Source organism: Cervus elaphus, chromosome 14, assembly GCF_910594005.1.
Source record: "Cervus elaphus chromosome 14, mCerEla1.1, whole genome shotgun sequence".
NCBI lineage: Eukaryota > Metazoa > Chordata > Mammalia > Artiodactyla > Cervidae > Cervus > Cervus elaphus.
In genome coordinates this window covers 59,514,623-59,540,663 of record NC_057828.1, presented here as the reverse complement: position 1 = coordinate 59,540,663, position 26,041 = coordinate 59,514,623, and the positions used below count along the sequence as shown (strand labels likewise).

General features: G+C 35.8%; 1 protein-coding gene across 1 annotated transcript in view; it reads right to left on the bottom strand.

Annotated features, from left to right (window-relative positions):
• Nucleotides 1-26,041, bottom strand: part of PAPPA2 (pappalysin 2) — a 294,324-nt gene that overhangs the window by 119,630 nt on the left and 148,653 nt on the right. Inside the window, exons 11-12 of the mRNA XM_043923373.1 lie at nt 20,441-20,634; nt 18,200-18,346 (exon numbers count right to left, since the gene is read on the bottom strand). Of these exons, the coding sequence (XP_043779308.1) occupies nt 18,200-18,346; nt 20,441-20,634 (341 nt within the window). The remainder of the gene's footprint in view (nt 1-18,199; nt 18,347-20,440; nt 20,635-26,041) is intronic.

The window sequence follows — 26,041 nt, the reverse complement described above, 5'->3', positions numbered from 1 at the left end:
GTCTCTCTGGATATTGGTCAAAGTCCACATGATTTCTAGCATTATCCCGTCATCATACAAGTAAGGTTATAAATATCATGAGCTTATGTAGTTCTTTTTTCAGAAGAATGAGGTCAACTTGTAAATCTTATGAAATGAAGAAGAAATCTCTATTATGACCCCAATTATCCAGGAGGAGGCATATGACAGGGTATGGTTTGACAGGTCAGTGGAAGGGCTCAGACCAAAATCAACTTATTGCTTGGTTCCTTCTAATAGCATCTCTTCAGCTGTGATTTTAGACACCAGGACTAAGTCTGCAGAAACTTTGTGTTAGAAGAACTTGTGAGACTCAGAGGGGGATCATAAAGGCAAAACTCAAATCTGTAGTGAATACTGTGGTGTGCCACAAAAATCCCCTTCTTCATGACTGAGCATTCAGCTCATATCACGTCTCTGCCTTCAGAGAAAGAAAGCCTCCACAAGGTCATGCCACTTCCCTGGAGTAGGGGGAGAGGAGAACCCCATGTCTAATGACCTTTTGATAGGATTGTGTGGTATACAAAGTGGGATAACTCTGAAGGGCCATCCTAGTTCCCTGTGGGATGCTGAAACCTTTGTGTAAATGTTTCACAGTCCTACTCCTCTCTCTGCCAACTCCTGGATCTTTCATTCTCCCCTAGGTATTGATCCCAAAGAAAGTTCTTGGTAAACTTCCTGCGTACAAATCTTTATCTCATAGTCTGAATCCTGGGGAAACTCCACTTAAGACAAAATCTGAGAATGTGAAAACATATTAAGAAATATTGATAATGAAGGGTCTCTTGGGAACTAGACTGCGTAAGTGAGGGGATGAGGGATTCACTGTGGAGCCAGGAAATCTTTCCTTCTGACTGAAAGAAAATTGCTATTCCAAGTATTTATGAAACTTAGAATCTGCTAAGTTGTCATATCTAGGGCCTGCAAAAGTTTCCATGTAAAATCAATCAAGTTGCATTAGTAGCAATCAGATAGGAAAATGGAAAATGAGTCCTTTATCTCTGGAGCTAAACTGCTTAGCCAAGGAGAGATGAAATTCTTCTTTCAATGCATTAGGCTAATTTTTGATGGAAGTGAAAATTATATATGCATAGTCATATTTGTTTTCTTAGGATTCCCAGGGACTGTAGGAATTTACCTAGGTTAATTTTCCAAGGAGAAAATTTTATTTTGGAAAGCAAGAACTTTTCAGAAGTTAAAGCATGTGCATAGAAATAATCCCAATATATATTAAAAATTTTTCTTCCCTCTTAAAAACAGGATCCTCTACTTAAGTGAATTTTCATAATTGGAGGCATCATTTTGAACATCAGTTATTTTACTGATGAGATACTAACCCTGTAGAGCTCCTTAAACCTTAATGTGCATACAAATCACCTGAGAATCATGTTAAACTAAAGATTCTGATTTAACACAGCTGAGATTTGTATTTCTACCTAGTTCGTAGGTGACACTGAGGCTTTTGGAAGCCAATCAGGTTTTAAGTAGCAAAACTCAAAAAGAATCAATAGATATGATTATCTTTGTCCTTATCATTTAGTAGCCTGACTACAATTATCTTATTGATCATACTTATTTATTATATTATCCTTTCTAAAATTCACCATCAAGCTTGAAATATAACAGAGCTGAAAGGAATCACCTAGCCCAAACACCTCATTTTAATTCAAAGAAAAATGATGCCAAAGAAGGATATATGATTATATAAGGTCATGACTGATAAATGGTAAAAACAGAGCTTACAATATTCCTCTGAGCGTACATTTTTGTCAGTTTCTAAATCCCTGACTAATTTGTTGCACCTTTCCCATAAAAGATTGAAATTCAGATAACTAACATTTTTAGAATTCTATATTAAGTTAATAGATTCTGACAAAAGACCTTGCCAACTTTTCTACAAATAATGTCAAAGAAATTGTGGCTAGCCTAGGTAACTTCTACACATGAATTTTCTTTTTTTTTGCTAAATTATGATATCTGGACAGTTTTCTGGATGGTTATAGTTTTCCGGATGAATCTTTGAATAGAGGCTTACCTTCCAATTTGTGAAATAAAAAAAAAGAATTGTCAGAAATAAAAAAAAAGAATTGTCACTTTCACTAGCAAAATAAAAACAGCACACCATATAAATTTAAATGTCAGAGAAAAAAATTTAGTATAAGTATGACTTGAATATAGTCTTGGACTGAAATAGATACAGAAAACCTGTAATAGATACAAAAAAGATAATGAAAAGGAAACTAAGTATATCATTCTTAAAAGTCATCAAGCCACAAAGGAAGCAAGAGAAGAACTAGTAAGAAGAGAAACTACAAAACAACAAGAAAATAATTAACAAAATGTCAGAAAGTACATATTTATCAATTACTTTAAAAGTAAATAAGTTCAATTCTAAAGCAGTTATAAGAGAAGTTCATAGAAATAAATGGCTGCCTCAAGACGTAAGAAAAATTTTAGATTAACAACCTAACTTTACACCTAAAGGAACTAGCAAAAGAAGAAAGAACAAAGCCCAAAGACAGTAGAAGGAAGGGATTAAAGTCAGTACAGAAATAAATAATATAGAGAATAGAAAGACAATAGAAAAAAATCAATAAAACCAAGACATGATTTTTTTAAAAGATCAGCAAGACTGATAAACCTTTAGTCAGACTTACCAAGAAGAAAATGAGAGAGGGTTCAAATAAAATCATAAATAAAACAGGAAATGTTACAACAGGTACCACAGAAACATAAAGGATCAGAAGAGATTACTACAAATAATTATACACTAGCAAATTAAACAACCCAGAAGAAATGGATAAATTACTAGAAACATACAACTTTCCAAAGACAAGTAATGAAGAAATAGAAAATCTGAACAGACCAATAACTAGTATGGAGACTGAATCATTAATTTAAAAACTCTCTACAAAAATGTCCAGGATGAGACATCTATACTGGTGAATTCTACCAAACTTTCCAAGAATTAAAGCCAATTCTTCTTGAACTCTTCAGAACACAGAAGAGGAGGGAATACTTTCAAACTCATTTCATGAGTCCAGCATTAGCCTGGTACCAAAACCAGACAAGGATACCACAGGAAAAGAAAATTACAGGTTAATATCCCTGATGAATATAAATGGAAAAATCCTTAACAAAATATTAGCAAACCAAATTCAACATTACATTAAGAGGATTATACACCATGACAGAGTGGAATTTACTCCAGAGATGAAAGGATAGTTTAGCATTTGCAAATCAACCAACATGATACACCACATTAAGAAAATGAAGAATAAAAACAATATGATCATCTTAATAGATGCAGAAAAAACATTTGACAAAATTCAACATATATTTATGATACAAACTCTCAACAAAGTGGATATCCAGGGAATAACCCTCAACATAATAAAGACCATATATGACAAATCCACAGCTAACATCCTATCAGTGGTGAAAAGTTGAAAACTTTTCCTCCAAGATCAGGAAAAAGACAAGGATGCCCAATTTTGCCACTTCTGTTGGAAATGGCAACCCACTCCAGTACTCTTGCCTGGAAAATCCCATGGATGGAGGAGCCTGGTAGGCTGAAGTCCATGGGGTCGCTAAGAGTTGGACACGACTGAGCGACTTCCCTTTCACTTTTCACTTTCATGCATTGGAGAAGGAAATGGCAACCCACTTCAGTGTTCTTGCCTGGAGAATCCTAGGGACGGGGGAGTCTGGTGGGCTTCCGTCTATGGGGTCGCACAGAATCGGACGCGACTGAAGCGATTTAGCAGCAGCAGCAGCATTCAACATGGTACTGGTTATTCTAGCCAGAACATTGGAGAAGGCAATGGCAACCCACTCCAGTACTCTTGCCTGGGGAGTCCCATGGACGGAGGGGCCTGGTAGACTGCAGTCCATGAGGTTGCTAGGAGTCAGGCAGGACTGAGCGACTTCACTTTCACTTTCCACTTTCATGCATTGGAGAAGGAAATGGCAACCCACTCCAGTGTTCTTGCCTGGAGAATCCCAGGGACAGAGGAGCCTGGTGGGCTGCCATCTATGGGGTCGCACAGAGTTGGACACGACTGAGGTGACTTAGCAGCAGCAGCCAGAACATTAGGCAAGAAAAATAAATAACAGGTATCTTAATTGGAAAGGGAGAAGTAAAACTGTCACTATTTGCAGATGATATGATTTTATATATAGAACCTAAAGACACCACCAAAAAATTATTAGAACTAATGTGAATTCAGTGAAGCTGCAGGATACAAAATCAATACATAGAATTGGTTGCATTCCTAAACACTAATAAACTATCAGAAAAAAAATTAAGAAAACTGTTCCATTTCCAACTGTATAAAATGAATAAAATACCTAGAAATAAATTTAATCAAGGCGGTGAAAGACCTGTACTCTGAAAAATGCTAGAATGACTACTATCAAAAAGGTAAGAAGCAACTAGTATTGACAAAGACGTGGAGAAAGGGTAACTCTGTGCACTGTTGATGGGAATGTATATTGGTGTAGCCACTAAGGAAAGTAGTTCGGAGTTTCCTCAAAACATTTTGAAAAATAGAACCACCATGTGATCCAGCAGTTCCACTTCTGTATATTTAGCCAAAGAAAATGAATAGACTAACTCAAAAATATATATGCACCCTCATGTTCACTGTAATGTTACTTACAATAGCCAATATATGGAAACAACCTAAGTGTCTAACGATAGATGGATATATAAAGAAAATGTGGTGTGTGTGTGTTTGTGTGTGTAGACATATATTCAGTCATAAAGAAGAAGGAGATCTTACCATTTGTGACAACATGGACGGAACTCAAGGGCTTTATGCTAAGTAAAATAACAGAGATAGACAAATACTCTATGATCTCACTTAGATATGGGATTTTTTAAAAAGGGGAAAAAAACAAGCTCATAGATACAGAGAACAGATTAGTGTTTGCCAGAGGTGGGGATTAGGGAGTGGACAAAGTAGATGAAGAGAGTCAAAATGTACAAACTTTCAGTTATAAAACACAGTCAAGGGGATGTACTGTGCTGCATGGCAGTTAATAATGTACTGCATATTTGAAAGTTGCTAAAAGAGTCAATCTTAAAAGCTCTCATCACAAGAAAAAAACTGTAAGTATGGTGATGGAGGTTAACTAGACTCACTCTGGTGATCATTTCCCAATATATACAAATATTGAATCATTATGTTTTACACCTAAAACTAAAATAATCTTGTATGTCAGTTATGCCTCAATTAAATGATAAATAAATAATTTGAAAATAAAGAATAGAAGAAAGAAGAGCAAAGAACACAAATTTTTAAAATAAGAAAAGAGGAAAGGAAAAAGGATTTTGTAGATATTTCTGTATATATATATTAAGAAAAAATAGAGAAAAATGGTAAGAGTTTTTGACCAACTAGGAGAATCTCTAATACATCTCTAGTACAGACTGGTCCTTAATTTCTGAATGAATAAAGGCTCACTATTTAAGTACTTCCTAAAAAACTGTTCGGCCAAGTGGAAGAGAAGTAAAACTCTGTTACTGACATAACTGGCACAATTAAAGTTGTTATGCTCTGAAAAATCAGGGCTAGAAACAAAACGCTATTAAAATTTCACAACTTCAAAAAGAAATTATGAGGTATAAAAAATACTTAGGACTCATTGACAATAAAAGAACTATATATCAGTATTCATGGACTACAGTTAAAATAACATCTAGAGGGAAAATTTATGAAACAGTGAAAACAAATTATCCAAGTGTCCAACACAAGAAGCTAAAAAAGAACATCAGTGTAAATCCAGAAAAACAGGAAGGGAGGAAATAATAAAGAGAAGGACAGAAATCAGTGAACTGGAGAATAGCAACTAGAATAAAAACAGAAATGAATAAAACTAAAATTTGTTCTTTGAAGAAGTACCAGGCATGTGTAATTAAGAAAACAAGAGAAAAGGAAGGTTCAAAAAATTCCAATATAAAGGGAGTGATAACTATACCTAAAACAGAGATGAGCCATAACATAACAGAGATGAGCCAAATGAGCCGAACCAGGTTTAATTGGTTTTACGGGTGGGTTCTGACAAATTTTGAAGGAACAGATAATTCTTATTTTATGCAAGAGGTTTCAAAAAATAGAAAGGAGGAAAAACTGCCCAAACAATTTTATAAGAGTTGTATATTCTGAATATTCAAAAAAGAAATATATAAACTAATTTCACATATAAATGTAAAAGTAGGAATCCAAGATTAAAAATCAGTAAAATCCAAGAGTATGCTTAAATATTATATATAAAAAAACAAGCAGGTTCATTCACAAAGGCAAACATGATTTGATATCTTAAAAAAGAAATCCATCAATGTGATTCAACATAATGATGGATCAAAGAAGAGAAATCACAAGATCATACCAAATGGTGAAAATCAAGTGTTTGATTAAATTCAGCTCATATGTACCAGTATGCTTTTCAAGAAGTGGAAGAAACTATCCAAAGCTTATTCTAAAATTGGAAAATAAGTGAATAATGTGAAATAAGTGAATAATATGAAATAAGTGGATAATGAATAGCTAATTCAATTTTGAAAAAAGATATACAAAAAAGTGGAAAGGGGGGAGGATATGCTCCACCAGAAATGCTTTACATAGTAAAAAGTTATAGTAATAGAAACAGTGTATTGTATTGCTGGTGTAAGGAGTGGAAAAGTAGATCAATGGAATAGAACAGAATGTTTAAAAACTGGCTCTTGAATATTCCAGAAACTAGTATATAGTTAATGTAGTGCTACAAATTATCAGGGTAAGGATTAAAGTTTTAATGGATAGAGTTAGAAAAACTGGCTTATTGTATTTAGAAAACAAAGTGGGACTCTATTGTATTCTACATATGAAAATGAATTTTAAATATGTTAAAGACGAAATTTTAAGAGACAAAACTACAAAAAAATAGATAAAATAATTTTCAGGTTGTTTTTCTCTTTAGATGTTAATTCAGTTTATGAGAAAATGATTTAAATTTTAAATCTTTTTTTCATGTTTTATATTTCATTTATTTTATATCTCATAAAGTATAAACTAAAAGTCAAATTGCACTACTGCTATTTCTAGAGAAAATAAAATAACAGTGATGATACGGGAATTTTTTTTTCTACTTGGCTGACTTTTGCTCTTTGTTATCTCCTTTTTATTTTTACTTTGGTTTTTATTTGCTCTCTTTCCAATTACTTCAGGTGAAAATTGATTATTGATTTTATAATGCTTGAAAAAATAGAAGTCTTAGTCACTCAGTTGTGTTTGACTCTTTGTGACTCCATGGACCTTAGCCTGCCAGGCTCCTCTGGCCATGGAATTCTCCAGGCAAAAATAGTAGATTGGGTAGCCATTCTTTTCTCCAGGGGATCTTCCTGACCCAAGGATCAAACCTGAGTCTTCTGCATTCCAGGCAGATTCTTTACCATCTGAACCACCGGGGAAGCCCTTTATAATGCTTTCCCCCCACTCTAACTACCTCCCCACCCCCTGCCTCCTGCCAAACACAGACATTTAAAGCTATAAATTTCCCTGTAACATTGCTTTAATTGCATCCCATAAAACTTGACATTATTATTTTATTTTCATTCAACTCAAAATATTTTCTAATTTCCCTATAAAGTCTTCTTTGAACTATGGATTATTTGCAAGTGTATAGGAACTGTGATAGAAATGTTTATTGAGGAAGCACATAGGAGGAAGAGATTAATTACACATACTGAGTAGGGTTTGGGAGAGAAATTCAGAAAAGTCTAGGCCTTATAATAGAAGTAATCCTTGAGCTACATCTTAGAAGATTAGTATGTGTTTTTTGGAAAGTCAAAGTGGAGAAAGCACTTACCAAGAAGGAAAAACATGAACTCCTTACCTGAAAGGCTATGGAAATATAAAAACTTTGGTGTTTTCCAGCACTGAAAGCAATCTGTTATGACTAAAATTTCTAAATCCTAGAATGTGTATATGTGTGTGTTGGGGGGTGGGGTATAGAGGGGTGTGGAAGATTAGATGAATGGGGAAATTCCATTTGAGATAAACCTATCTCTGTCTCCCTATGTCCAATCAATCACCAGGTCCTTTTGAGTCTATTTTACACTTAACTGTATTTGTAGCATAGCATTTTGTCTTCTATGGTAGTTGCGTAAATATGACCGCTGAGGAGTATGTACCTTAAGGGTGAAGATTCGTTCATCATCGAATCCCTCTACAATACAAGATTTTGTTCATTTTAGGCAGTGGACTGGAAACTAGAAATACAGCGGAGGTCAGACTCTATACCCCATGGGCCAAAACTGACCCACTGCCTGTTTTTTATGGTCTGTGAGCTACGAATGACTTTTGCATTTTGAAATGGTTGAAAAAAAATTCAAGGAAAAATAATGTGAATAATGTGAAAATTGTATGAAATGGAAATTTTTGTGTTCATAAGTATAATTTTATTACAGCACAACCATGCTCATTCATTTCTGTATTGTCTACACTACTTTCACTCTGAAACAGCGGTGTTAAGTAACTGTGTGTTAAGTCACTTCCGTCGTGTCTGACTCTGTGCGACCCTATAGACTGTAGCCCACCAGGCTCCTCTGTCCATGGGCTTCTCCAGGCAAGAATACTGGAGCTGACTGCCAAGCCCTCCTCCAGGAGATTTTCCCAACCCAGAAATCAAACCTGCATCTCTTACATCTTCTGAATTGGCAGGTGAGTTCTTTACCACTAGCACCACCTGGGAAGCTATAACTGTGACAGAGACCAAATGGCCCACAAATCCTAAAATATTTGTTATCTGGCTCTTCATAGGAAATATTTCCCAACTTCTGGTATAGAGGAAAAAACATGGACTTTGGAATAAGCTGGATTTGAATTTGAATTCTATCTGTACCTCTGCTGTGTTATCTAAAATGCGTAGCATCTCTGAGTTTTCAGATAATCATTTTTAGAATTAGAAAACTCATATCTCTGATAAAAATTTGTGTAAGAATTGATAATAAGATATCTGGAATAGATTAAACCACAATAAACGTGTCACTTTTTATGCTCTTAACACCTAGTTTTACGGATTCACATCTTTGAAATCCAATCAATTAAATATACACTGCATTTCTGTTGAAGATTCATATGCAGAGTTTGGCTGGTTGAACTTAAAGAAAAGAAGGAAATTATGGTAACAGGCTTTAGGTTTTATGTAGCGAGGGTTTCCGGCAGTGGTCTGTAATTTATAACTAATGTGGAGAACCCTAGTATTTAAGATACTATGACCAACACCTGGTGGCTTCTGTTAGGAATGCTAACCAGTCTAGCCTGAGTGAGGCTTTTAATTTTTAATTTTAATTTTAACTTTTAATTTTAGAACAGCAATGAAAATAAACATGAACATGTGATTTTTGCCTATGATGATGGGCTCCACGTGAAGCCAAACAACAAGTAATTGAATATTTGCTTTTCAGATTGCTTCATTGGTTGTCTATATTGCTTAGTGTCAAAGGACTTTCTGAGAAGGATCATGCCTTCTGTTTCTCTATTCCCTAATGGCACCTAGAGTTTACAATATGCACTTAATAAATCCTGTGAACTAGACCTACAGATATTGTCTTTGAAGAATTTAGAATAAATCCAACAAAAGAAAAAAGGGAACCTTTTCTTCCAAGTCCACATATGTTTTAACTTGTTTTCTTGCTAATGTCATATTTCCCTGTTTATTCCCAGTGATTATTTCTGGGTTTGGCATATCACAGGTGCATAATGAATGTTGATTGAATGACGCAACATAGTGTAAAGAAATAAACATGGGATTAGATCAAGAGGCATGAGTCTGAACTTCAGATTCACCCTTTTATTCTTGGGTGATATTAGGAAAAAGCACTCTGAGTATTTGATTCTGATTTTCCCTATCTATAAAATAGGAAAACAACTACTTTGCCAAACTCATAGGACTATTAAGGGGTTCAAATAAAAGAGTGTGTGAAAAATCACATTGTGAACTATGAGTGGCTTTAAAGTGCGCTTATTATTGTAAATAATAAAAATAATCTACATTTTATGCTATGCAAGAGATCTCATAATTTTGTCTATTGACCCAAGATTTAAAGAAACAACGATAAGGAAAACTAAAAGAGACAAGTTACCTTAGTAAATATGGACTAAAATGAAAGAAATTTTGTTGGGCAAGTAACAAGGAAAGATTTTGGAAAGGCATTTTCAAGGCTAATACTTTCCAGTACAGTTGTTTCTCACTGTAATAAATTTGTCTCTGATCCACAGAATACAAATCATATTCATATATCAAATAAAGATTAAAGTGAGATTAAAGAAATAATGAGGAATCAAAAATCATTCAGTCCTCAAAAAATCTTTGAAAAAAACTTAATCAGCTTATTTTTAAAAATCACTTCCTCATCTATTTGGTATTATGTGAATTTGTGAAAACTAAATTTTTAAAATAGATTTTATATATTAATTTTCAATTATGTTAGTTACTTTCCTTATACAAGTATTATTACTCTTATATCACTTGTAATAAGAACAGAGTGCAAACCTAAAATACATATGGTAGCTAACTATTATACATTAATAAAATTCCAGTTGTAGATTTTTGCTTCCAATTACAATGAAGTAACATATAGCAAAACACATACTCTTGGTTGCTGCTGCTGCTAAGTCGATTCAGTCGTGTCCGACTCTGTGCGACCCCATTGATGGCAGCCCACCAGGCTCCCCCATCCCTGGGATTCTCCAGGCAAGAACACTGGAGTGGGTTGCCATTTCTTTCTCCAATGCACGAAAGTGAAAACTGAAAGTGAAGTCACTCAGTCGTGCCCAACTCCTAGCGACCCCATGGACTGCAGCCCACCAGGCTCCTCCATCCATGGGATTTTCCAGGCAAGAGTACTGGAGTGGGGTGCCATTGCCTTCTCCAATACTCTTGGTAAGAACAGTTATAAAATATGAATAAAGTAAAAAAGAAAGTTTGAAAGCATTTGAGAGCAACTAAGGCAGTCAGGACTAAAGAGACTCAAAAAGAAATCACATTGAAGGTAACCTAACATTCTGTGCCGGAGAAGGCTATGGCATTCCCACTCCAGTACTCTTGCCTGGAAAATCCCATGGACGGAGGAGCCTGGTAGGCTGCAGTCCATGGGGTTGCAAAGAGTCAGAAACAACTGAGCGACTTCACTTTGCAAGGTGTTCTAGAATTAAAATGACTGAAATTAATAATAGTTTAACAACCAATTGTATGGAGTGAAAGTTGGGTTTAATGAAACAGAAGATATGTCAGCATAAAATAACGAGGCTGCAGCATGGGGAACAAAAGGAATGGAAAATAGAACAAAGAAAAAAGGAACAAATGATATACAGCAGAAAGTAATTTGGTGTTCAAAAAATGAAAGACCAAGCAAGGACATTAAGCTATATAGACTCAAGAAGCTTGATAAACTCTTAGCCAGATAAATGCAAAGAAAAACAGACTTAGGAACATTACAGTAAGTTGAAGACAAAATATAAGAAGATTATGTTAAAAGCACCAGAGAATAAAAGACATTGCCTTCAAGGTAATATATATATCAGAAGTTCAACTAACTTTCCAGAGAAAGTATGTAGGTAAAAAGGCAATGAAATAACATCTTTAAATCAGTGAAAACTACAACTGGCCACCTAGAATTCTATACCAGGCAAAGATACCCTTTGAAAATAAATGTCAAGGGTATTTTCAGCTATACAAAAACTGGAAGAATTCACTGCCAGCAGATTCACATTAAAAATAATAATAAATGAATTTCTTCAAGCTAAATAAAAATGAAAAGCATAGAAATACAGAAAAGACCAAAGAGCACTGGAGAAGGTCAATATTAGGTAACATTAAATCATTTTATCTTTAAAAAGCCAGGAAACAGAAAATAGAGACAAAGCATTCTAAGTTACTTATTGATTATGAAATTGTGAGAATACTAATTCATAGTAGACTCTAACCAGTTAAGTACACAGCCTGCAATCTCTAGGGTAACAAAGATAGAGAATAAAAGTATAGCCAACAAATTGATAGAATGGAAAATAAAATAATAAAACTGCTTATTTAATCTAAGGGCTTCCCAGGTGGCTCAAAAAGGAGGGAATTGGGCAAGGAGCATGTCAAGGCTGATATTGTCACCCTGCTTGTTTAACTTATATGCAGAGTACATCACACAAAATGCCAGGCTGGATGAAGCACAAGCTGGGAGCAAGATTTCCGGGAGAAATATCAATAACCTCAGATATGCAGATAACACCACCCTTATGGCAGAAAGCAAAGAACTAATGAGCCTCTTTTTGAAAGTGAAAGAGGAAAGTGAAAAAGCTGGCTTAAAACTCAATATTCAAAAAACAAAGATCATGGCAGCCGGTCCCATCACTTCATGTCAAATAATAGGGAAACAATGGAAACAGTGACAGACTGTATTTTCTTGGGCTCCAAAATCACTGTAGATGGTGACTGCAGCCATGAAATTAAAAGATGCTTGCTCCTTGGAAGAAAAGCTATGACAAACCTAGACAGCATATTCAAAAGCAGAGACATTACTTTGTCGACAAAGTTCCATCTAGTCAAAGCTATGGTTTTTCCAGTAGTCATGTATGGATGTGAGAGTTGGACTATAAAGAAAGCTCGGTGTTCATTGGAAGAACTGATGTTGAAGCTGAAACTCCAATTCTTTGGCCACCTGATGAGAAGAGCTGACTCACTGGAAAAGACCCTGATGCTGGGAAAGATTGAGGGCAGGAGGAGAAGGGGACGACAGAGGATGAGATGGTTGGATGGCATCACCAATTTGATGGACATGGGTTTGGGTGGACTCCGGGAGTTGGTGATGGACAGGGAGGCCTGGCATGCTGTGGTTCATGGGGTCACAAAGAGTCGGACACGACTGAGCGACTGAACTGAACTGAGCACCAAAGAATTGATGCTTTTGAACTATGGTGTTGCAGAAGACTCTTGAGCGTCCCTTGGACTGCACAGAGATCCAACCAGTCCATCCTAAAGGAAATAAATCCTGAATATTCATTGGAAGGACTGATGCTAAAACTGAAACTCCAATACTTTGGCCACCTGATGTGAAGAACTGACTCATTGGAAAAGACCCTGATGCTGGGAAAGATTGAAGGTAGGGGGAGAAGGGGACGACAGAGGATGAGATGGTTGGATGCATCACCGACTTGATGGACACGAGTTTGAGCAAGCTCTGGGAGTTGGTGATGGACAGGGAGGCCTGGCGTGCTGCAGTCCATGGGGTCACAAAGAGTTGGACATGACTGAGCGACTGACCTGAATTGATTTAATCTAAAAAGGGCAAGAAATAGGAAAATACAAATTATGAGGGAAAAGTGAGCAACAAATGATTCTCTGGTAAATTTAAAACTGCTTAGTTGCTAAATTGTTTCTGACTCTTTTGTGACCCCACACACTTTAGCTTGCCAAGCTCCTCTGTCCATGGGATTTCCCAGGCAAGAATATTAGAGTGGATTGCCATTTCCTTCCAAGCGATCTTCCTGATCCAGGGATCAAACACACATCTCCTGCATTCCTGCACTGGCAGGCAGATTCTTTACCACTGAGTCACCAGGGAAGCATCATTAATTACATTAAATGTAATTAGACTAAATACTACAATTGGAAAATAAAAAAATTTAGATTTATATATATAGCAATTTCTTAGAGTTATTTATATTTTTACATATATATAAAGATATGTTGATTTCAAAGTATATTAAATATAATTTCACAGAAGGATTAAAAGTAATAGAATGAAAGAGGAAACAATATGCAAACAAACAAAAAGATATATCTATACTAATATTATACCAAGTTTATAGTGCAGCAAGAAATATTCTTAGAGATAGACATTTCTTAGTGTTAAAAAAGATAATCCACAAGGAAGATGTAGTAACTTCTAAAATTATCTATTGACAGTAGTTTCACTTTATGTACTTTCCATATTCACAAATATCAGTTATCACAATTTAGTTATGTAATACCAGATAATGTGATTCAAATTTCAATTAGCAAAAAATGTTAATTGTAACTGCAAAAAGTATCAACTCCACTAATAGTCCTTCCATCCACAAATCACCATATAAATAACCAATGAGAATCGTGATAAAGTGACCAATTACATCTCTTCTTTCAAATTGTCATTGATTGGTCCCTGTGTACTTGTTATTCTGTTCACACAGAGACAGAAAAATGTGCAGCTGCATTGTCTTATCTCCCACTGACATATTACCTGCATGACATTTTACAAAAAATAGATAATCAAAAGAAGGGATCCTCTAGGAAAGATGAAAGTGCAGCAAAGAAACAAAAAATTATAATGCTACAGGTGAAATTTGAATGAAAGGTAAATAGAATCACAGATGAAATAACTGAGTACAGGAATGCTGATGCTGCTGCCGTTTGAGAGACTCTGTATTTGCAGTCAGAGGAACTTAGTGAAAATGAAATTATCAGCAAAAAGGAGAAAAGTGGTTGTGACAAAAAGGATAAAGATGTCCCAGAGGAAATGATGCCAAGAAAAAATTCATATTAAAAGAACTCTCAGAGATGTTTCATAACATTGAAAGTGCAAAGTACCATAAAATGTTGGAAGATGATCAAACTTGGAAAGGAATATTACAATTCACAACAGTATAGAAAAATCGCTTGCTTTGTAATATAAGTCATATGATGCAAAAAATAAAGAATAAAAAGGCAAGAACTGTTAAAACTATACTTGTAAAATTTTTTACAAAGAAATGAAACACTTTAATTCTCTGTAATGTTTTAAATTATAATGAGCTAAATTTTACTATTTTTTCATTTCATTTCACATATACTTCTAAAAATAAAAGTTTTTAATGTTGTGACAAAAATATCATGTAACAATTGTAATTTTCCCCATTGATTATTTAGCTTGCTTTGTACAGTTTTAGGACACATGATCATTTTGTGTTTCCATGCTACAAAGTGAGAATTGCCTGAATATTTAATAATAGTCTCAAAATGCAAATAAATCAATGTGTAAATCAAAAACTGGCAAAATAAAAGAGAAACAGGCAAATTTATGATTATTAATAAAGTCTAACATATATATCTCAGTAACTGGTAGAAAGAATTTCAAGGAAAATATACAATATGGGAAATTTTAACATGATGGATGAACTTGATCTATGTTAAAAATATAGAATCCTATATCCAATGATTCCAGACTACATATTTCTTTCAAAGTACATGTAATATTTATCAATATTAACCATATTGTTGTTTAGTTACTAAGTTGTGTCCAACTCTTTTGTGACCCCATGGACTGTAACCTGCCAGGCTCCTCTATCCATGGGATTTTCCAGGCAAGAATACTGGAGAGCGTTGCCACTTCCTTCTCTGGGGATCTTCCCAAACCTGGGGTCAAACCTACATCTCTTATTTGGCAGGTGGATTCTTTACCACTGACCCACCAGGGAAGCCCAATTAACCATATGTTTTTCCATAATTCAAAGGTCAACAAATTAAAAAGGCTTGAAATCACACAAAATATAATCTTTGAGCACAGAAGACTCAACTATAAATCAAAAACAAAAAAATAAATAGTTTCCAAACAAATGTTTGGACATTCATCAGCATATTTATATATAACTCAGCAGCAGCAGCAGGGATCAAAAAAGTAGTCAAATAAAAATTAGAAAATATGTTTGAACTGAATGATAATAGAAATAAGACATTTGAAATGCAATATGCTGCTAAAGTCACATTTAGAAGGAAACCTGTCACCATAATATTTATATTTTAAAAAGAAAGAAACTAAAAATTAATGATCTAAGCAACATCTCAAGAGCAAATTAAATGTAAACATAAAAAGAGGCAATAATGAAAATAAGAGTACACATGTATGCTACTTTCATTATTTTCTTCCTTTTATGTTTATATATGTATATTTATGTATATGTGTATATATGCGTACATATATACACACATGTATAATTTTTGGTTCTATAAAAACATTAATAAAAGATTAATATAACTGTTAAGTCTTTAGCAATACTAAACAAAAAAATAAAAGAAGCCAAAAATTAGCAATAGAATAACTAAAAAAAAGTCCTAGGGAGTGTAGAAATATACAAAATAAGAGCATTATGAAAAACTTAATGCCAATAAATCAAAAATTTTAGGAAAAAATGGACAAATTATTTGGAAAAAAAAAATTACTTTTTCCAAAGTTGACCTAAGAAGAAATAGAAAGCCCCAATTCTGCAATATTTGGTTTAAGATTTTAACATATATTTAAATATTTTCCTCAAAGAAAATACCAGACTCAGATAGCTTTACTGATGAAGTCCACCAAAATTTAACACCAACCTTTCACAAAATATTCCAGAAAACTAGGGGAAAAAAGGAAACTTACTCTAGGAGTCAAACCTGGCCTTCATCATAAACTTGACAAGATAGTAAAAATTTTTCTTTTTTAAAGTAGGGACCAAGCTCTAATGAATATAAATGAAAAAACACTTAATATATTCACAAAAAGGATTCAAAACTATTGGCAAAGGATTACATATTGCCTTCAAGTTGTTATTTTGGTGGCTCAGATGATAAAGAATCTGCTTGCAATGCAGGAGACCCAGGTTTGATCCCTGAGTCAGGAAGATTCCTGGAGAAGAAAATGGCTACCCACTCCAGTATTCTTGCCTGGAGAATTCCATGGACAGAAGAGCCTGGTGGGCTACAGTCCATGGGGTCACAAAGAATCAGACACGACTGAGCAACTAACACTTTCACTTTCAACGGTGGTTCTAGTTCTAGGGGGAAAAAAGTCTTGATCCCTACCTCATACAATATGTAAAAATTCCAGAGGATTGTAGATCTATATATAAAAGGTGAAACAATAACATTTCTAGAAGATAACATAGGAAAGTATGTCTTTGTGGTGAGCAAAGACTTCTTCATACAGTACATGATTAGCACTAACCATAAAGAAAAAGAAAGAGAAATTGAACTATGGTAAAATTTAGAACTCTTCATCAAACATACCATTAAGAGTTTAAAAAAAAGTAAGCCACGGAGTGCTGGAAAATATTAAATAATATACAACTGGAATATGATTTATATATTCTGAAAATTGTAAAGAAATCATATAAATTAAGAAAAAAATGACAGTCCAATAGAAAATTGAGCAAAAGACTTGAATAAACCCTTCAGAAAAAAAGAGGGAAAAAAGGATATATCAACACAAATGGCCAATATACATATAAACATTACAACTTCATTAGTCAACATGTAAATTGAAACCATAAGGAGGTACATTTACATACTTAATGGTTAAAATTAAGACTTAAAATACCAAGTAATCAGTAAAAATATAAAGCAACTGGAATACTCATAAACCTCTGCTGGGAGTATAAAACTAGTATAACCAAGTGGAACACCATTTGGTATTAACTACTAAAGCAGATCATCTGCCTAATTACCATCTAGCAGTTCCAAATATACCCAACTGTCTGTATACATTCACCAAAAGAAATGTACAGAAGCATTTATAGCAGAACTATTTGTAATATACAATAGAGAAAAATTAGAAATAAACTAAAGTTTCATTACTATGATTAATTAAAGTATGGCCCATTGATGCACTGGAATTCTGCACCGCAGTGGACATGAACTCTACTGCTAAGTAGAGCAGCCTGAAGGAATCCCACAGATGGAATGCTGAGTAAGAAAGAATCAGCACAAGTACTACAGACTGTCAAATTTTTCAGGTAAAATACAAACAGGCAAAACTAATCTTTGGTGATAGAAGGAAAAATAGTAGATACCTCTGTAGTATAATGACAGGGGGAATGAGAGAGCCTTTTTGGGGTGATGTTAATTTTCTGTTTTTTGATCTCTATGGTGGTTAGAGAGGATGTTTACTTTGTAAAAATTTATCAGTCATTTCTGATTTTTCTACTTTTCTATATGAGTATTACACTTTGATAGAGTGATTGCTTATAAAGGAAAGTTCAACATTCAAAAAGAAATGAAAATAAATTCAAAACATAAAAACTTTCAGATGACAAAAGGAAATTTCCTGACATTCCAATGTATCATTTATACACACACACACACACACACACACACACACACACACACACAAGCACAGTCTATCCAGTTTTCACTAAAAAACATTTGGGTTACTTACTTTGAGCCAAACCTCATCCTCTCTCTGCAGGCTACCTTTTGGCTGCTTACTCCCTTCATCTTGAGGTCTGTTTCCACTGGGGACGCAGGGAAACCAGCCAATTAGGGGATGGTGCTCTGGTAAATCTGGATGGTATGATGTGCAAACCTGAAATGCAATTTCAACCAAAAATTAAACATGAAGGGTGAGAGATAATTAAAGATAATGAAACTCCCAGCTCAAAACCAATGTTTTCCTCTTTCTGAATGCCTCATGATGACATTATTGGCAGAAAACTTTTCTCAAGGTAGAATGTCTCAGTGCTCTCTCTTAGCCTCAATATCCAACTTACCAGGTAGAAGAACACACGTGACAATTTACAGCCCATCAATGGTCCAGGGACCTTGCTCAATGAATTATCCTGGGACATTTCAGTCAACTGCTCCTAGGATTAGTTAGGGAAATCTGTCCAAGATGGTGATTCTGTCCTTACCAGGAAGGATCTACTGGCCCAGGAGTGAGACAACTGAGTCAAGGAAACACTAGGTTGGGAAAAGGAACCAGGAAAGAGAAATTCCAGAAAAATTTTCCCACTTCACTTGGGGAAGACAGACAAGCTAGACTAAAAGCTGCTTTAGAGAGCTGTTACTAACTCAGAATCACCTAACTTCCTACCATTGGGCGTCAGAATTCTTGAGAAAGATGTCTTCAAAATTAGCTAAAGGAGTGAGACAGGCATGCTAATTGGCTGTCCATATCCATACCTCCCTCTTTCTTATTAACGAACTCTATCTAATCTTGTTCAAGGAGACAGTGTATCCAGCTATAAATGCTCATCTCCTCAGGGCCCCTTACAACTAAGGCTGGTGAAGTGACCTGGATCTGAACAATGGGATGTTGGTAGATGCCTATATTCCTGGAACAGCTCCCATTTTCCCACTAAAAACAGATTCAGCTTGCATGCATTTATTTCCCTTTGACCTTCCCCCTTCTTCCTGCTTGAAATAATGACTTCACACCTGGAGGGCAGTAGTCATCTTATGAGCTTGAGAAAGAAAACTGCAAATAAAGTGTAGAAAGAGCCAAAATCTCAGAGACACGTGGGTCCTTGATGAGTTCCTTGACCTGGACCACCAGCCTTGGCTAGTTCCTCAGTCTCCTGGGGTGTCTCCTCAAGACCAAAAACCAATGATTTGCCTCTGACCTAAAATACCTAGAGAGCTATTAATGAATCTTACTTCTGTCAAATTGACTGTATTACTTATTGTTATAAAGCATGGAAGTGTATATTTGGCAATGGAAACATCTAGAATAGTATTCAAAAACCAAAGCCCTTAATCTTTGGGCTTTCCTGATGGCTTATACAGTAAAGAATCCACCTGCAATGCAGGAGAACCATGTTCTATCCCTGGGTTGGGAAGATCCCCTGGAGGAGGGAATGGCAACCCACTCCAGTGTTCTTGCCTGGAGAATCCCATGGACAGAGGAGCCCAGTGGGCTACAGTCCATGGGGTCTCAAAGAGTCGGACACAACTGAAGAATTAACACTTTCACTTTTTTCACTTATTCTTCTTTTAGGTATTTATAATTCACAGAAGTCAGTCCTCAAAGTTCTCAGAGGATCTTCTATTTACTTAGGTAGATATTCATGGAAAATTGTGTGCCTATGGATTTGATTTTAGTACTAATTCTAGAAAGTCTTTAATAATAATAATAATTAAATCAAGTTATATTTTGATCTTTAATATATATTTTAAATTTCATTTGATCTTTGCAACAAACCTTGAATTAAATGCAAAAGATTTACATATGAGAAAATTGGGGCCCAGAGAGTTTAAGTGACTTGCCAAATGTCACTTAGTTATAATCATAATGATACTGATAGATCCAACAGTGTCATCCAAGTATTCTGACTTTACTGCTCCGTTATCTTCTTTCAAGATAAATTCTTCCAAATGCAAAGCCTAAGTGCAATTTCTGATGTGTATATTATAAGGCTAATTTTGAGATGCTTTTGTGTACCTTTTGGTCAGTTATTGCATGGTCAAAGGTTCCTAGATGAAAACTAGTGAAGGTAAGTGGGGTGAGGGTGGGGGATGAGATTTAATTGATAGCCTAGAAGCTTTTCATTTAACATTATTTAATTCTGAGTTCGTTAACTAAATTTGGTGTCAAAGTTAGGAGAAAAAAATGTAAGCTCAAGGTCAGTATCTGGGGGAATCACTTAACAATTTTGCTTACCCTTGACTAGTCTTAACTTACCATGGAATAAGGTGCTCCAGTGACCAAGGAAACAGGACATTTCTTCTTGTCTTCATGAGAAGAAAAAGCTTGGGTAGCCCACTGATCCAGGTATCCTCTGGGAGTATAGAGGCCACAGTCTACAATGCTGGTTTCCTTTTCAAAAGGTTCACATATTCCATCTCCCTCATATATATAGCACAGGCTTGGTTCCCCTGAAAAGAAACATTATATGACATTTGAAAAGGTATTTTTATATGTGTCAAGTAAAAATAATTACATTTTTACTCCAGCTACTAAAGAGAAGCCTGTAATTACTAACCAGTTTAATGCCCACCTCAAACATATAGACATCATACCCCTAAAGAAGGATACTTTTTCATGGGGAGAATGATAAAATCCATTGAGATAATAAAAAGTCTACAAAGTGAGTGGGGTTAGAGGAGAAGGAACAGGAAGGAAAAAAGCAGCTGTGGGGTGGATATAGAAAGAAACTTTAAGGAATCATTGAGCAAAGTACTAGGGAAAGCTAGGGATATAAGAGAAGTAGGTAAAAGAATAAAGGAAATTTAAATGGATGGTAGGATGTGATATGTACTTGGAACCTCTTCATAGTCCTTGAAATTTTAAATAAAACATTTGAGGGATTTGTTTCCAGTTACTTTTTTGCTGCTGTATTTCTTCAATTAACCATGCAATTTACTCTGAAATGGACAATATGGGCTCCAGGTTTATAAGGGTTACATACGTATTATTTCTTTTAGTCTTACAAGAACCATGTGAGTATGTATTTTTTGTTTGTTTCATCAATAGACAATCTGAGACTCCATGATTATAAGTGACTTGTCAAAGTTCCCTTGATGCAGAAGCGATATTGCTTGGCTTTGAGCCAGGCTTACAGAAAGCAGGTTCAGGGGCTTTCTCTTACTCCACAGTACCTCAACCAAGGCAGAGAGACTGTCTTCAAGAGCAAATATGTGTGTAATGAATATACGAGAAGAATCACTGGGCCTGTAAAGTAAGCTACAATTCCTTGGACAAGGTCCTTACTTGCTCGTACGATAACTTCTACTAAGTGGATAGTCTGTACTAACTATAGACATGTAAACTATGTGTGTGCTCAGTCACTTCAGTCATGTCCAACTCTTGGTGACCCTATGGACTGTAGCCTGCTCTGTCCAAATAGGCTCCTCTGTCCATGGTCCATATGGAGTGGGTTGCCATTCTAGGGGATGGTCACGGCCCAGGAATCAAACCCGTGTCTCCTGTCTCTCCTGCATTGCAGGCAGATTCTTTACCCCCTGAGCTGTTTGATATGTAACTTAGCTTTCTTCAAATGTAAAAAACTGAGATGCAGTTATAAAGCCATTTATTTAGTATTATTGCCCTGTCTACCCCTATTAGTAACACAATTCTAATTCTTCATTTCTACCTAAAATAATAAGACATGAAATTAAGATCAAAATTTAAAATAGCTCAACCCATAGGTACATGGGTTTTCCAGGTGGCACTAGTGGTAAAGAACCCACCTGCCAATGCAGGAGATATAAAAGGCACCAATGTGATCCCTGGGTTGGGAAGATCCCCTGGAGAAGGTCATGGCAACCCACTCCAGCATTCTTCCCTAGAGAATCCCATGGACAAAGGAGCCTGGCAGGCTATAGTACGTAGGGTCACAAAGAGTCAGACACAAATAAAGCAACTTAGCATGCAAGCATGCATAGGTACACATTCAGTAACATCACTAAAATTAACTGCTACTATTCCATTCTTTTAATTTTAAATTCTTTACAGAAATACCACAGGACTGTTTCAGTAATTTTTCAGCTGTTCATCAACATGTAGTTACTAATTATTTTCCTTAATAATTTCTTCAAGCCAGAGACCCTTCTCTAGTAAATCTATCTCTACTTGCCAGGAGTATGCTCCTGTTCCGCGGACTTGGTTCTGAGCCTATTTTGGGTTTTCAACTCCTGTGTGCCATTAAATCCAAGGCCTTTCTAAGTTACTCCCCAAAGCCAATATATGTGTATTTGGAATGACTTTTCCATGATGATTCCATATATATATATCAGTTCAGTTGCTCAGTCACGTCCGACTCATTGCGATCCTATGAATCACAGCACACCAGGACTCCCTGTCCATCACCAACTCCCGGAGTTTACTCAAACTCATGTCCATCGAGTCGGTGATGCCATCCAGCCATCTCATCCTCTGTCGTCCCCTTCTCCTCCTGCCCCCAATCCCTCCAAGCATCAGGGTCTTTTCCAATGAGTCAACTCTTCGCATGAGGTGGCCAAACTATTGGAGTTTCAGCTTCAGCATCAGTCCTTCCAATGAACACCCAGGACTGATCTCCTTTAGGATGGACTGGTTGGATCTCCTTGCAGTCCAAGAGACTCTCAAGAGTCTTCTCCAACACCACAGTTCAAAAGCATCAATTCTTCGGTGCTCAACTTTCTTCACAGTCCAACTCTCACATCCATACATGACCACTGGAAAAACCATAGCCTTGACTAGATGAACCTTTGTTGGCAAAGTAACGCCTCTGCTTTTTAATATGCTGTCTAGGTTGGTCATAACTTTCCTTCCAAGGAGTAAGCGTCTTTTAATTTCATGACTACAATTACCATCTGCAGTGATTTTGGAACCCAAAAAAGTAAAGTCTGACACTGCTTCCACTGTCTCCCCATCTATTTGCCATGAAGTGATGAGACCAGATGCCATAATCTTAGTTTTCTAAATGTTGAGCTTTAAGCCAACTTTTTCACTCTCCTCTTTCACTTTCATCAAGAGGCTTTTTAGTTCCTCTTCACTTCCTGCCATAAGGGTGGTGTCATCTGCATATCTGAGGTTATTGATATTTCTCCCGGCAATCTTGATTCCAGCTTGTGCTTCTTCCAGCCCAGCGTTTCTCATGATGTACTCAGCATATAAGTTAAATAAGCAGGGTGACAATATACAGCCTTTACGTACTCCTTTTCGTATTTGGAACCAGTCTGTTGTTCCATGTCCAGTTCTAACTGTTGCTTCCTGACCTGCATATAGGTCTCTCAAGAGGCAGGTCAGGTGGTCTGGTATCCCCATCTCTTTCAGAATTTTCCACAGTTTATTGTGATCCACACAGTCAAAGGCTTACATACATACAAATATATATATATGGAACACATATACACATGTGTACATATATATGCATGTCTATTTTATGTTTGTATATTATATACACATGTACATATATACATATATGTGCTTGTATGTGGAGTTTTATATGTATGTTTGTGCATATTTAAATGTATACATATGTACATATGCATGTGTTTGTTTTATAATGCATATTTTATGACATATTTTTATAATATACATATGTATACATGTCTTGTTTTTCTATATAATCCAATGACAGTCTCTCCTTGCTTCTCTATTTTTTGTTTACCATCAACTTAAAAATTTTGCTTCTTTTTCTTCAAATCAATGCAAAAATAGCAGACCACTTTTATAACACATTTCACAATGGTTCCTTCAAACTTAGTCTCTTGAGAAATGATAGAATAGAACTATATGCTTAGCATATGCTATGAGCTTTAGAACTATATGCTATAGAACTAAATACTATGAGCATATTACTAACTGAAATAAATATCTAGCTGTGGAATAGACCATTTTAACTTTGCCATGTAAAGTTAAAATAATTTAACAATGATCTTCCTGGAGTTGGAGGGTAAAGAAATATGAACAAATTTAATGGAATTAAATGTGATGGAAACAAAGTAAGGTCCACTTTTAAGTTAGATGAGATGAACTGCAGTGGCAAATGCTGTGTGTGTGTTTATAAGTGTGTGTGTGTGTGTACATGTATCATGAGCCCATGATGTGAAAAAAGGAATGATGCAAACAGAGATGGCATTAACAAATACTTGTGTACAGAAGAGGGGAGGTAATCAGTTCAGTGTATTTTACACAGCCAGACCACATCTGGAGTATTGAATTCCTTTCTGGGCATTGACCACAGGAAGCATGCCAAGTTAGGGTAAATAGGAAAGGGCCTGGAAACCTAATCACATGAGGGGATGTTTGGACTGGAAAGGAGAATAATGGGGAGGCATTTCAAATATGTGAGTGGTAGTCAAATAAAACAGGAAAAAAAATATATCCTCTGTAGTTTCATAGCAAGGAAAAAGCACTTGATTAAGAATTAGGAAAGCTGAGTTCCAATGCTGGCTTTGTAGACACCTCATTATATGCCCATGGACAAGTCACTAAAATGCTCTGAACATCAGTTTCCAAACCAGAAAGGGGGAGAAGAATTTTACAATAGATAAAGCCACTTTTAAACAGAATGGTCTTTCAAGGTGCAATCTTTATTGCTAGATGCATGTAAGAAAAGCTTGAGAACTGATATAGCAATTTCTATAAGGGAAAGAGACTGGACATATGAAGGGATCAGGGTCTCTGTGAGACTTGTGGTATATAGAGGGCACTGAACATATTTTGTTATATGGATAGATGTAAGACCACTAAGATTTTATAATTTTATTATTCTGCTCAGGAAAGCAGGAGCATTTGTGTGTTCTTATAGTATTTAATACCTTAATAAATTATACATAATTATGATCACATCCAACTTTGTCTTGAAATTTAGAAACATTAAAATATTGTTAAATGCACTGCTTTTGAAAATAACTTTGATGAGTAAATATGTTCCACAGAATTACTTCAATGTATGCACATAGATTTGGTGTGCTGTGCTCATTATTAGAGAAATGCAAATCAAAACCACAATGAGGTACCATTACACGCCAGTCAGGATGGCTGCTATCCAAAAGTCTACAAGCAATAAATGCTGGAGAGGGTGTGGAGAAAAGGGAACCCTCTTACACTGTTGGTGGGAATGCAAACTAGTACAGCCGCTATGGAAAACAGTGTGGAGATTTCTTAAAAAACTGGAAATAGAACTGCCATATGACCCAGCAATCCCACTTCTGGGCATACACACTGAGGAAACCAGATCTGAAAGAGATACGTGCACCCCAATGTTCATCGCAGCACTGTTTATAATAGCCAGGACATGGAAGCAACCTAGATGCCCATCAGCAGATGAATGGATAAGGAAGCTGTGGTACATATACACCATGGAATATTACTCAGCCATTAAAAAGAATTCATTTGAACCAGTCCTAATGAGATGGATGAAGCTGGAGCCCATTATACAGAGTGAAGTAAGCCAGAAAGATAAAGAACATTACAGCATACTAACACATATATATGGAATTTAGAAAGGTGATAACGACAACCCTATATGCAAAACAGAAAAAGAGACACAGAAATACAGAACAGACTTTTGAACTTTGTGGGAGAATGTGAGGGTGGGATATTTCAAAAGAACAGCATGTATACTATTTATGGTGAAACAGATCACCAGCCCAGGTGGGATGCATGAGACAAGTGCTCCGGCCTGGTGCACTGGGAAGACCCAGAGGAATCGGGTGGAGAGGGAGGTGGGAGGGGGGATAGGGATTGGGAATACATGTAAATCCATGGCTGATTCATATCAATGTATGACAAAACCCACTGGAAAAAAAAAAAAGATTTGGTGTGCTGTGGTTCATGGGGTCACAAACAGTC